Source organism: Gopherus flavomarginatus, chromosome 3 (genome assembly GCF_025201925.1).
Source record: "Gopherus flavomarginatus isolate rGopFla2 chromosome 3, rGopFla2.mat.asm, whole genome shotgun sequence".
Taxonomy (NCBI): domain Eukaryota; kingdom Metazoa; phylum Chordata; order Testudines; family Testudinidae; genus Gopherus; species Gopherus flavomarginatus.
Window position 1 is genome coordinate 262,810,429 of NC_066619.1, and position 13,023 is coordinate 262,823,451.

Here is a 13,023-nt window from a genome sequence, read left to right on the forward strand (position 1 = left end):
AGGTAGGAAGGTTAATGGCAAATTAAGAGAGCAGCATGGCTTTGAATAACCTGCAGAAGGGAAGAATGAATGCGTAGCTTACAGAATCTGCTGAGATCACAGCGTGACATAGTATGGCTGCGGGCAATGAATTAGATATAGCAATAAAAATTGCCCTCTTTGGAAAAAGATATTTTCTCTCACACACAATATCTTACCAATTAAACCTTTCCCTACAGACAGGAAGTCCTGCCTAGCAACATTTGCTAAGGGCCCAGTCTTGCAAAGTGCTAAATGTCCCCTGTGAAGTGCTGAGCACCCATTGTAGTCAATTGGAACTGAAAGTGCTTAGCACCTTACAAAACTGGGCCCTAAGTCTGTTAGCTTTTATCCTTGATGACCATTTCTCCAGCTTAGCTCTGATAGTGGAAGATAGTAATATGAGCAAGGAAAGGGAACAGGAGGGGGGGATTATTTGTAACTTTCTTTTAGCTTGGTTTGCACAACTCATGTACCATTCAGAAGGTTAAAATATGTTTTAGAATCAGGTACAAAATTTGCATCTTTCCTTACTTCAGTTAATTTCCTCAGAGTTATATCAGCAAGATTTGGCCAGACGATGTTTCCCAGGACTGTTGGAAGTAATGGGGTTGTAAATGCTTGGGGAAATATATTGAAATAGACAATGGTGAAAAGATATCAGTAATCCTGAACCGAAAAATAAAAATCTGCAGTGTAAAACCTGAATGGAACAGACTATGCCTAGGGGTGAAAGGCAGATTTGGTTACCCTCTGTTTCATAGATTCATAGACACTAGGACTGGAAGGGACCTCGAGAGGTCATCGAGTCCAGTCCCCTGCCCTTATGGCAGGACCAAATACTGTCTAGACCATCCCTGAAAGCCATTTATCTAACCTACTCTTAAATATCTCCAGAGATGGAGATTCCACAACCTCCCTAGGCAGTTTATTCCATTGTTTAACCACCCTGACAGTTAGGAACTTTTTCCTAATGTCCAATCTAAACCTCCCTTGCTGCAGTTTAAGCCCATTGCTTCTTGTTCTATCCTTAGAGGCTAAGATGAACAAATTTTCTCCCTCCTCCTTATGACACCCTTTTAGATACCTGAAAACTGCTAATATGTCCTCTCTCAGTCTTCTCTTTTCCAAACTAAACAAACCCAATTCTTTCAGCCTTCCTTCATAAGTCATGTTCTCTAGACCTTTAATCATTCTTGTTGCTCTTCTCTGGACCCTCTCCAATTTTTCCACATCTTTCTTGAAATGTGGTGCCCAGAACTGGACACAATACTCCAGCTGAGACCTGACCAGCACAGAGTAGAGCGGAAGAATGACTTATCATGTCTTGCTCACAACACACCAGTTAATGCATCCCAGAATCACGTTTGCTTTTTTTGCAACAGCATCACACTGTTGACTCATATTTAGCTTGTGGTCCACTATAACCCCTAGATCCCTTTCTGCCATACTCCTTCCTAGACAGTCTCTTCCCATTCTGTTTGTATGAAACTGATTGTTCCTTCCTAAGTGGAGCACTTTGCATTTGTCTTTATTAATCTTCATCTTGTTTACCTCAGACCATTTCTCCAATTTGTCCAGATCATTTTGAATTTTGACCCTATCCTCCAAAGCAGTTGCAATCCCTCCCAGTTTGGTATCATCTGCAAACTTAATAAGCGTACTTTCTATGCCAATATCTAAGTCGTTGATGAAGATATTGAACAGAACCAGTCCTAAAACAGACCCCTATGGAGCCCCACTCGTAATACCTTTCCAGCAGGATCGGGAACCATTAATAACTACTCTCTGAGTACAGTTATCCAGCCAGTTATGCACCCACCTTATAGTAGCCCCATCAGTTGTATTTGCCTAGTTTATCGATAAGAATATCATGCGAGACCATATCAAATGCCCTACTAAAGTCTAGGTATACCACATCCACCACATCTCCCTTATCTACAAGACTCGTTATCCTGTCAAAGAAAGCTATCAGATTAGTTTGTCATGATTTATTCTTTACAAATCCATGCTGGCTATTCCCTATCACCTTCCAACCTTCCAAGTTTTTGCCGATGATTTCCTTAATTACTTGCTCCATTATCTTCTCTGGCACAGAAGTTAAACTAACTGGTCTGTAGTTTCCTGGGTTGTTTTTATTTCCCTTTTTGTAGATGGGCACTATGTTTGCCCTTTTCCAGTCTTCTGGAGTCTCTCCTGTCTCTCATGATTTTCCAAAGATAATAACTAGAGGCTCAGATACCTCCTCTGTTAGCTCCTTCAGTATTCTAGGATGCATTTCATCAGGGCCTGGTGACTTGCAGGCATCTAACTTTTCTAAGAGATTTTTGATTGTTCTTTTTTTATTTTCTCTTCTAAACCTACCCCTTTCCCATTAGCATTCACTATGTTAGGCATTCCTTCAGACTTCTTGGTGAAGACCGAAACAAAGAAGTCATTAAGCATCTCTGCCATTTCTAGGTTTCCTGTTACTGTTTCTCCCTCCTCACTGAGCAGTTGGCCTACCCTGTCTTTGGTCTTCCTCTTGCTTCTAATGTATTGATAAAAAGTCTTCTTGTTTCCCTTTATTCCTGTAGCCAATTTGAGCTCATTTTGTGCCTTTGCCTTTCTATCCTGTCCCTGCATTCCTGGGCTGTTTGCCTATATTCATCCTTTGTAATCTGACCTAGTTTCCATTTTTTATATGACTCCTTTTTATTTTTTAGATCATGCAAGATCTCATGATTAAGCCAAGGTAGTCTTTTGCCACATTTTCTATCTTTCCTACCCAGCGGAATAGCTTGCTTTTGGGCCCTTAATAGTGTCCCTTTGAAAAACTGCCAGCTCTCCTCAGGCGTTTTTCCCCTCTGTCTTGATTTCCATGGAACCTTACCTGTCAGCTCTCTGAGCTTACCAAAATCCACCTTCCTGAAGTCCATTGTCTCTCTTTTGCTATACTCCATTCTACCCTTCCTTAGAATTGGAAACTATGATTTCATGATCACTTTCACGCAAGCTACCTTCCACTTTCAAATTCTCAACAAGTTCCTCCCTATTTGTTAAAATCAAATCTAGAACAGCGTCCCCCCAGTAGCTTTTTCAACCTTCTGAAATAAAAAGTTGTCTGCAATGCAGTCCATGAACTTATTGGATAGTCTATGCCCCGCTGTGTTATTTTCCCAATATATATGTGGATAGTTGAAGTCCCTGATCACCACCAGATCTTGGGCTTTGGATGATTTTGTTAGTTGTTTAAAAAAAGCCTCATCCACCTCTTCCACCTGGTTAGGTGCCCTGTAGTAGACCCCTAGCATGACATCACCCTTGCTTTTTACCCCTTTTAGCCTAACCCAGAGTCTCTCAACACTTCCGTCTCCTATGTTCATCTCCACCTCAGTCCAAGTGTATACATTTTTAATATACAAGGCAACACCTCCTCCCTTTTTCCCCTGTCTATGCTTCCTGAGCAAGCAGTACCCATCGACACCAACATTCCAATCATGTGTATTATCCCACCAAGTTTCAGTGATGCCAACAATGTCATAGTTGTACTTATTTATTGGCACTTCCAGTTCTTCCTGCTTATTACCCATACTTCTCGCATTTGTATATAGGCATCTAAGTTCCTGATTTGATCTTGCCTCCCAGTTTTGCCCTGATCCTCCTTTCTCTCTGCCGTTATAGCCCACGCTCCCTCCTATTTCCGACCCATCTCCCAGCATTCTGATTCTTTCCAGACACATAAAAAGTTGCATCTGACATCTTGAACAGGATGAGTACACACTCCACTTTCTTACTTTTCCACTTCCTTACTATTGATAGTTGCAATTGGAAGAGAAGAGTTAGTGAAACATATTAATTAGTATAAACCCCTCCAGTCTGGCCTTCTTGCCTTCCAGCTGTCCCCTGCTAGTCTGTCCAAAAATCCTGTGTTAAAGTCATCTTCTTCTCTCACTATTCCAATCATGTGAACTCCTCCTGAACTTCCATTGACTTCCCATCTCCTAACACATAAAATTAAAATGCCTTATCTTGAGACACAAAATTGCATCTATTTTTGCATCCACCTACTTCTCTGCTCTCACACACCTCTTCCCGATCCTCTTGCCTTTTCTCCTTAGTGCTGGATTCTTCTCGTATTTACATCAGTGCAAATCAGGAGTAACTTCATGGATGTCAGTACAGCTGCATCAGAGTAAAACTGATGTAAATGAGATGAGAATCAGATTAGCCACATCTCCCATTCTCAGCTTTGTTCCCCCTGCGTCTGGTACCAGTCTCACAGTTTATCTGAAAATTGCTTTATCTTTCCTCCTTTAAATTCATGTGTAAACTCCACATTGCTAAGTAATCCCTCCTCCCACATTCTGATCAATAGTAACACTCAGGGGCACCCTCTTTTGCACTGTTGTTCTATGTTTCATCCTGCATTTGCTTTTCTCACTTTATTTAGATTCTAATCACTTGGGGCAAGAAGCATGTCTTATCTGTGTTCTATAAAGCATTGTGTATGTTTATGACACGTTATAAGCATTTTACTATAATAATGCTCTTAAAACATCTGCTGAAGGGCTGCTAATAGCTATGATAACAATTTAAGAGGGTTTTAGAACTTTTCACTAATGGATACCCTTTCATACTTTTTATTCCTATACTCTTTTGTGATTTATTTCTCCTCCCCCTCCACCCCTGTTAATTGGATTGGTAGCATAATTATTCTCAGACTGTGTCAGAGAAGGCAAATATGATGATTGTCATGGGTTATGGTGAACTACCAGATGTTGCATAAGCATCCTCTTGCTTATTTATGAATAGTGCTGGCAATTTTAGACAGTAGAGTTCCATTGGTGGGATTCTAAAAAAAAAAAAAAATCTACTTCTGATTCAATACAAAATTTTAATTGCAGGGCTTTGGACAATGGCTTTGAGATCAACTACATGTGACAGATTTTATCTACAACAGAGACCTTTCCCACAGGTTCATTTGTTTTGGCAGATGTATCAATGACATTTTTAAAATAATTCAGAGTGGTGAATTTGATTCAATGAGACATTGAGGTTAACTCCTTTTATATACAAAAGTGTTTTGTCTAGCTTTTCATTATATATACCTTCCAAAGAGGTGTTTGCTATGCAGTATAATCATTCCTGTATATAGTCACCTCTTCTTCTGCACCTAGTCAACTCTTGTTACTTCTATGTAAAGAAATAGAAATGTAATAAAGGTGCTTGTTACATATTTACTCAGAAGTCATTCCCTCCTGCCACCTATCTATTTTTGGAAGCTCGTCTCTGAATTCCTTCTAGTTTGTCAGTATTTCTCCATTAATAAGGTGACCAGAACTGAATACAATATGCCCGATGTTATTGCAACCAAGTTCATAGAATGGGGTAATAATCTCTCTCCCCTGATATGATGCTTCTGTGTATGCAGCCCAAAATTGCATTGGCCTTTTTGCTGCCATATCCTATAGCAAACACGGGTCCAATTTTCTGTCCGCTATTGCTGTCTATTTCAGCATTGCTACTTCCTAATTTCTTCCTCTGATTGAATGTTTGTGTATTGGACTATTTTCCCCAAGAGGTATTAGCCTGCATTTTTCCCTGCAGAGGATGGAGAGAGGCTATTGCAATAATCCAAGCATGACATTATTGAGGAATGAATTCAGAATTTTGTTGTTGTTATTTAATATTTATATTACAATAACACTCAGTGGCTCTGCTGTGCTCAGAGTTCTTCAAATACATAGAAGGACATGGTCACTACCACAGAGAGTTTGTTACTTATTCTCTAGGTCCCTTTGTAATATATCTCTGTACTAACTGGTGGTTGCCTCTCATCCTATTTTAGATCTTCAGGAGATTTCATGGACTTGTGTTTGTCTTGTGAAAGTAATTCACATTCTGTGTCCCCTCAGTCTTAGGCATCTCTGCTGCAAATGTGAATATTGGTGGAGGTTTTGTGATGCTGAAACCTGTTGATTAGTCATTGGTTTAAGAACTCCAGCCCATTTCCAGTAAGAAACAAAAGCACCTCCTTCAGGCATTAATAAGTGGTTTGGATTCCAAATTCTAGGTGAAAATTCTATATCCCATAATCTGAGAGAGATAGGATATAGTAGCTTTCCTAGTACCTAGGCTGAGAGAGCTCATACTCGGGGATCTTTAAGGTGTATCTCTTTTCTCTGGCACTCGACTCTCGTGACCAGTTTGTTTTTTGTCAAGTAGGCAAGATAGTATCTTTTTTTTTAATTGCCAATTATGATAAATCTTGTATCTTATTTCTTTTTCTGCAGGATTTACAGATTATCAGTACAGATGAAAACCAAGTATTTGTGGCTGTTCAAGAATGGTACCAGACAGACACGTACAACCTGTACCAATCTGACCCACAGGGTGTATACTACTCCATTTTACTAGAGAATGTCAGGAGCACTAAGCAGCCAGAAGAGAATGTCCTGATAGATATTCTGGAGGTAGGGTGCTGTGCAAATATTAGAACTTTTGTTGCTTTCTGTCTCTTCCATTGTCTCTCCTACTTTATGTTGTCATCAACTCTAATTATGAGTGTAATTAATTTGATAGTGATAACATTCTCCCCAGTTTCCTAGAGTGATGAGAAGGGAGTACTGTATTACTCTAATTCTCCCTGTCTCTCCTCTTCTTCCTAAAGTGTTGGTTGTTTTATAAATACACAGTTTCTTAAGTTTCCAAGGATGTGCAGGAACAAGTTTAGTATTTTTCATTTTCTTAAAATATGGGGTCTGGTGTTATTTCAAGTACTGAAGAGTCAAGTAGTGAGATTCAGTTAGCACTAGTTTATTGTGGAACGAGGAATATAAACAGCTATGAAACTGCCTTATGTAACCAGATTTAGCTTCTAGGCAATACAACAATACTCCTTTTGCCTTATATTTGTTTTACAATTTGTCAGCATTTCAGATGCTAGCTGCTTTGTCTGAGAAGCCAATGAATGTAATTATCAGATACTATGTAAGTCCATTTATTGAGTTTTTCTTACATACTTTTTTTTTTTAAACCAGGAAGCCTTTTAGCCAATAGGGTCACAGAAAATAGCAGTTGTATGAGCCTAGTACTGGGTCTTTACATGTTGACCTAGACAAATGAAGAGCCAACAACATTAGATTGAGTCAGACCACAAATCCTTTTGCTTTCTGTAGGCATTTTTTCCTGAGAGGCGCTGCTATGAGAGGAGCCATCCTTGCAAATACTCAACTGTGTATTTTAAACCTGCAGCAGTTGGCTAAAGAAAAAACGGAAAAATAGAAGTTTAGGAGAAAATTGCCATCGGTTCTCTTGTTCAGAAGAATGATGACAACACCTGAATTTAATAGTCTGCTTCCTCTGCAGCTTTAAAAAATATTCTTACTAAATGCACCAGGCTTCTTTGCAAAGGAGTCGCAATACTCCTTAGCTTGGCACATATGCAGGGGCGGCTCCAGGCATCAGCACGCCAAGCGCGTGCTTGGGGCGGCATGCCACTGGGGGCACTCTGCCGGTCGCCGCGAGGGCCTGCGTGAGGTCCACCGAAGCCGCTGGACCAGCGGACCCTCCACAGGTAAGCCGCCGAAGGCAGCCTGCCTGCCGTGCTTGGGGCGACAAAATGCCTAGAGCCGCCCCTGCACATATGGTTAGGAAGTAGTTAAATGAGTCTCTCTAGTATTGTAATTGGAGGGGGGAAATGATGGCATGCTCCAAACTTTTCTAATCTCCTCCACCGTGATATAACTCCCTCTCTTTCAACAGACAAGGAGATGTGACATAATTCCCACCCTCCCATTTCACACATTGATTACCGAAGGGGGGTTCTGTGGGGAACGGAGGGTATGGAAAAAGGCCACCTTCTTCCTCTTGTGTAATCAGAGTCCTGTATGCTGATTTTAATGACAAAATATGTTTTTGCTGCTTTTTGCTCCTGTTAGCTTGGCAGAGCCAGCACGGCTAAGAGGAAGGAAGCTGGGTTCTCTTCTCCTCTAACATCTTCTAGAGCATGGGTTCTCAATCGGAGGTCACAAAGAGGTGTTAAGGGGTCACAACCACTCCACTGTTCCCTTATTAATAAGGAACTGCCAGTATAGAAAAGGCTTGGGACTACTGGTCTTGAGTATTGTTTACTAAAGTCCTTTCAGTTTCACATGTGCAAGCCCACTGAGGTTCAGGGAGTTGCGAAAGTGTCACTGAGGGCAATATCTGTCCTGTGGAACCTCTATTATTGGTGGTGTGCAAAAAGAAGAGATCCTAGATTATTTGCAAATTCCAGATTTAGTTTGTAGAGCTGGCTTTAAAAATTACTTATAACGGCACATATTTAATAAGGAATGATTGAGAGAGAGTAAACATGGAACCTTACAATGCCATTTTTACGTAGCCAATTTGCAGAGAAGAGCTGCACTGCACATGGAAAAATTCCTCTGCCTACACGTAGAAAGTTTAAAACTGGCAGATCTTTTCTGCTACATGGTGAAACACAATTAGTGATTGTTGTCTTTACTAGACTGTGATGAGCAAGTAATATTTACAAGAGTTCTTTTGTTTTGACTTATTTACACTGTACAAAGTAGTTAATAAAAATAAGGCTGCTATTGTGTTTAGGGATTGCAGGACGGTTGTTAGTTTTGGGTTTTGTTTCTGACTTGGGGTATCTTGCAGGGTGTTTCAGTAGAAGTGTCCTGGAAAAAAATCTTCAACTCCAAACACAGACATCTCTCAATAGATCAAGAATTTCTCTTTCAACTAACTTATAATTCTGCATGAAATTTGCAAGTTTGTTTTCCACTGGCCTCATTTCATCCTTTACACGTGCATCTGCTTTATAGTCTTTTAGAGATTTTCACCTGTCTGCATTCATTTTCCTTTATATCCTTTATCTCTTTTGTACAGAACATCTTTTCTGCGTTTGTTGCATATGTGTGCAGAGACTAACCTCTAAAATATAATTTAAAAGAAAGAAAAGCAGTGAGCAGCGATTCAAAGTCAGTATGGTCTTGAAATACTGTACCAAATGCTGTAAAAGTGAACCAGCCACAAGCTTAACATAGAGATCATTGCAAAATAAGCATGTTGATATCATATTTCATGACATGAGTGGAAACACTCATGAATAAATGTCACAGAAGTGGACACTTAATTTACAGCATCCTCATATTGTGCTAGCAATTGCTTATTTAATACCCCAAACTGCAGGCCTTACTCATACATTTATTCCTCAATCATGTGACGTAGCTCCATTGATTTCAGTTGAGTGTAATATTTGCACAGTTGTCCATTATGTGCTCACTACACACCCTATATGTTGTAAATTCTGAGGGGCCCTCTGTATGCTCTCCCTTCATAGTAAAATGGCACAGGGAAGTTCTGCAATAGTTACTACAGAACAGATCTGTGGTAGTTAGTATGTATCATACTGTCTAGTCATGAGGAGAAAATGACTGCCGAACAATAGGGGCTGTTGGCTGCTGAGTGCTGTTGAAAATGTGCGGCTTCATTTAGATGCCTGAACAGGAGCTGAATTCTTTTGAAAACATGGTCATTTATTTAGGTGTCTCTATGGGAGCTGCTAAGCACTGAGCTCTTGAAAACCAGGCTTTATATGACTCCCACAGGGCGGCAAAAATGGTAGAGCCGGTCCTGGACTCCCATCACCAAACTATCTGAGCACTTCACAATCTTTTTATCTATGTATCCTCACAACAGGCCTGCTAGGAAAGGAAGGACAAATATCCCCATTTTACAGATGTGGAACTGAGACAGAGAGAGATACTGAGTGAATGGCCCCTAGCAGGTGTGTAGCAAAGCAAGTCTCACATCTGCCAAGTCTCACACTAGCATCTTAGCCACTGGGTGATCTTTCCTCTCTGTGAGCTTTGGATCAATCCTGTATATATTATCACCATGCAAATCCTCAGTAATAAAATAATAATTAGTATCAAATCTATACCATGCTAACAGGTCTGCTGTCCCATATGCCTGCAGGCAGAGCTGTCATTAATGTTAATATCAAAGGGAGTTTGGATGAGGGCAAAATATACTCTTAAATATTGCAGATTGAGAGAGATGAAAGAGTATGCAGAATAACAATCTCAGTGGAAACTAGCCATTCCTGATCATACCGAGAGCTGATGACACTTATTCAAGTACAAAGCTGTAATAAATCCTCAGATTATGTTAAGCATCCACATGTCTGCTAAAGAGAGGGAGAGAACATTTTGGCCTGAATTCAGGGAATGGCATTTAATCTGGCAAAGTGTTTTTCTTCTTAATGAAAACATTAAAGAATGTGATCCCAAAATCACAGAGTAAGCTCTGGGTTTTAAAAGTCTCACTTGCCTCACACAGAAACTCTCCTTGCTTCTCTTCTTCTTCCTTTAGCGCATCTCTGCCCCTCCATACACCCTACTCCCCCAAAAGTAGCAAGTCCTGTTGTACTTCCATTAGATTCTGGGCCATGGGATTCCTCTGAGCAGGATCTGAGAGCATAGATACCAGAAGGGATCATTATGATCATCTGGTCTAATCTCCTGTATACCACAGGCCATAGAACTTCCCCAAAATAAGTCCTAGAGCAGATATTTTAGAGAAACATCCAATCTTGATTTAAAAATTGTCAGTGACGAAGAATCCTGACCCTTGATAAATTGTTCAAGAAGCTAATTATTCTCACTTTAAAATGTTAACTTTATTTCCAGTCTGTTTGTCTAGCTGCAGCTTCCAGCCATTGGATCGTGTTATACTTTTTATACTAATGCTTATTATTAAATATTTGTTCCCCACATGGATACGTAATCAAGCCACCCCTTAATTTTTTCTTTCTTAAGCTAAATAGATTGAGCTCTTTGAGTTTACTCCTAATACATTGGAAAACTCCTTATTGTCCTCAATTCTGATGACCATAGATTTCTCCTTGTGTCCCTTGGCTTCCCCTAGCAATTTTATAAAAGCAGCAAAGAATCCTGTGGCACCTTATAGACTAACAGACATTTTGGAGCATGAGCTTTCGTGGGTGAATACCCACTTCCTCAGATGCATGTCATGCATGTCATGCATCTGAGGAAGTGGGTATTCACCCAGGAAAGCTCATGCTCCAAAACGTCTGTTAGTCTATAAGGTGCCACAGGATTCTTTGCTGCTTTTACAGATCCAGACTAACACGGCTACCCCTCTGATACTTAGCAATTTTATGCAATTCCTGATTTCTGATTTATATTCATTACTATCACCTTCCCCTTTCTTTTGTTTGTTATATATTGTTTTTGTTTTTTCCACAACTGCCTTTGCTTCCCTGCTACATCAACTTGTGTTTTTTAACCAGTATGGCCTTCTTTCCTGATTGTGTCAGAAATCAGTGGTTCAGGAGCCAGATTAACAATCAGCATTATCCAAAAGAGCCACAGTAGTTTGCTGCACATTGATCTCTTTCTTTCTTTTAATATGAATTTTTATTGGAAAAGTTTTATAGACATTTTAAAAGAATAAAAGACAAATATAAAACCAAAGAAATTAAATGAGCATAGCCCCATCGTCTTTAATTATAGTACCCAATCACCCTCACTTCCTATTGAAGGCTAGAGCGCATAATAACTATACTAAACAAATATCTAGGGCCAGCCCTGAATTTTAGTAAAATAGCATAGCTGTATTCATTTGGCTGGCTTTCAGTCTTCAATTATATTATTCTTCTGTTCATATTTTAATCTATACGCTGTCTTTGCTGGGTTTTTTATTGCTGTAAATTTAAGAATAAATGGTTACTTTATCATTCAAAATAGCAGTGCATTCTGCTGTTGTGCAAATGATATTAGTATTTTTAGCATAGCTGTTACATTGAACAGGCTAAAATAAACAGCTGTGTTATCTTGAGGGCTGCTATTGGTTTTATTTGCCTCTGCAATAGCTATAACAATATTAGAAAGGATAGAAGGACAGTATGCAGAAAGTAACCATGGGAAAAAAATGAAGACTGGCCATTGCCTGTGGAGGGTCCGCTGGTCCCGCGGTCCGCTGGACCCACGGCTTTGGTGGACCTGTGGGAGGTCCACCGGAGCCGCCTGCCGCCCTCCCGGCGGCCAGCATAGCGCCCCACGCGGCATGCCGCCCCAAGCACGCGCTTGGCGTGCTGGGGCCTGGAGCCGCCCCTGTGATGAATGCAGTGATGTTGTTTATTATTTGAATGCTGACAACGTGCCTACGTACTGTACAGATAATGGTACTGACAAGTTCCTGCCATGAGGAGTTCACAATATAAGGATCTATACCACAAAATCTTACTACTAAGTGTAGCGTTTAGTATGGTGAGTAGGCCAAGTAACTTCTCATGTCATAATCTACAAAAGTGATTTAAAAAAAAAAATCCAGGTGCTATTTAAAAGTGATGGTGAAGTCCCAAACTAAAACCCTACAAAAAAGTTGTGCAAGAAAAATATCTCAAAACCAAAATAAATATAACAAGAAAATAATTAAAGAAAACCTGGTGCCAGGTCCTCTGCTCAATGGAGCATCACTGTTTTATACCAACAGGGGATCTGGCACATGGAGTAGTGAAACAAAAATAAATAGAAGCAATTAAAAATATTGTACAGCAAAACTAAGGAATCATTTTAACTAACTACTGAAAATGTTGTTGGGACTTCTAATGGTAGTAACCTAATAAGTTTTTGGATGATCAGGCCCTAAAATTGGTGATCTACGAAAATTCTTTTGAACCTTTCTCTGATAAGTGATAAGTGAAAATTGGTGCCTCAATCCAAAGGATTGCTGTACCTTCTACTACATTAATGAACTTCATTCATACAAGTAGTTTCATAGACTTCAGTGGCAGTATTCATATAAAGTTACACACTTGCCTAAACGTTTTAGAGTGGTTCATATTTTAAGAACTAAAGAAATATGGTCAGAAATCGTAATAGCAGTATGCAGTAAGAAAGCACATATGTAATTGTAGATATTGCATTAGGTTTCTCAATGTTCTAAGTACCAATATGCTACAGAAACTAAGGCCAAGCCTATACT

The 13,023-nt window shown here is 39.8% G+C and overlaps 1 protein-coding gene across 1 annotated transcript in view; it reads left to right on the top strand.

Moving 5' to 3' along the window:
• Positions 1 to 13,023, top strand: part of SORCS2 (sortilin related VPS10 domain containing receptor 2) — an 859,447-nt gene that overhangs the window by 749,433 nt on the left and 96,991 nt on the right. The window contains exon 9 of the mRNA XM_050948134.1: positions 6,294 to 6,473. Coding sequence (XP_050804091.1) covers positions 6,294 to 6,473 — 180 coding nt within the window. The remainder of the gene's footprint in view (positions 1 to 6,293; positions 6,474 to 13,023) is intronic.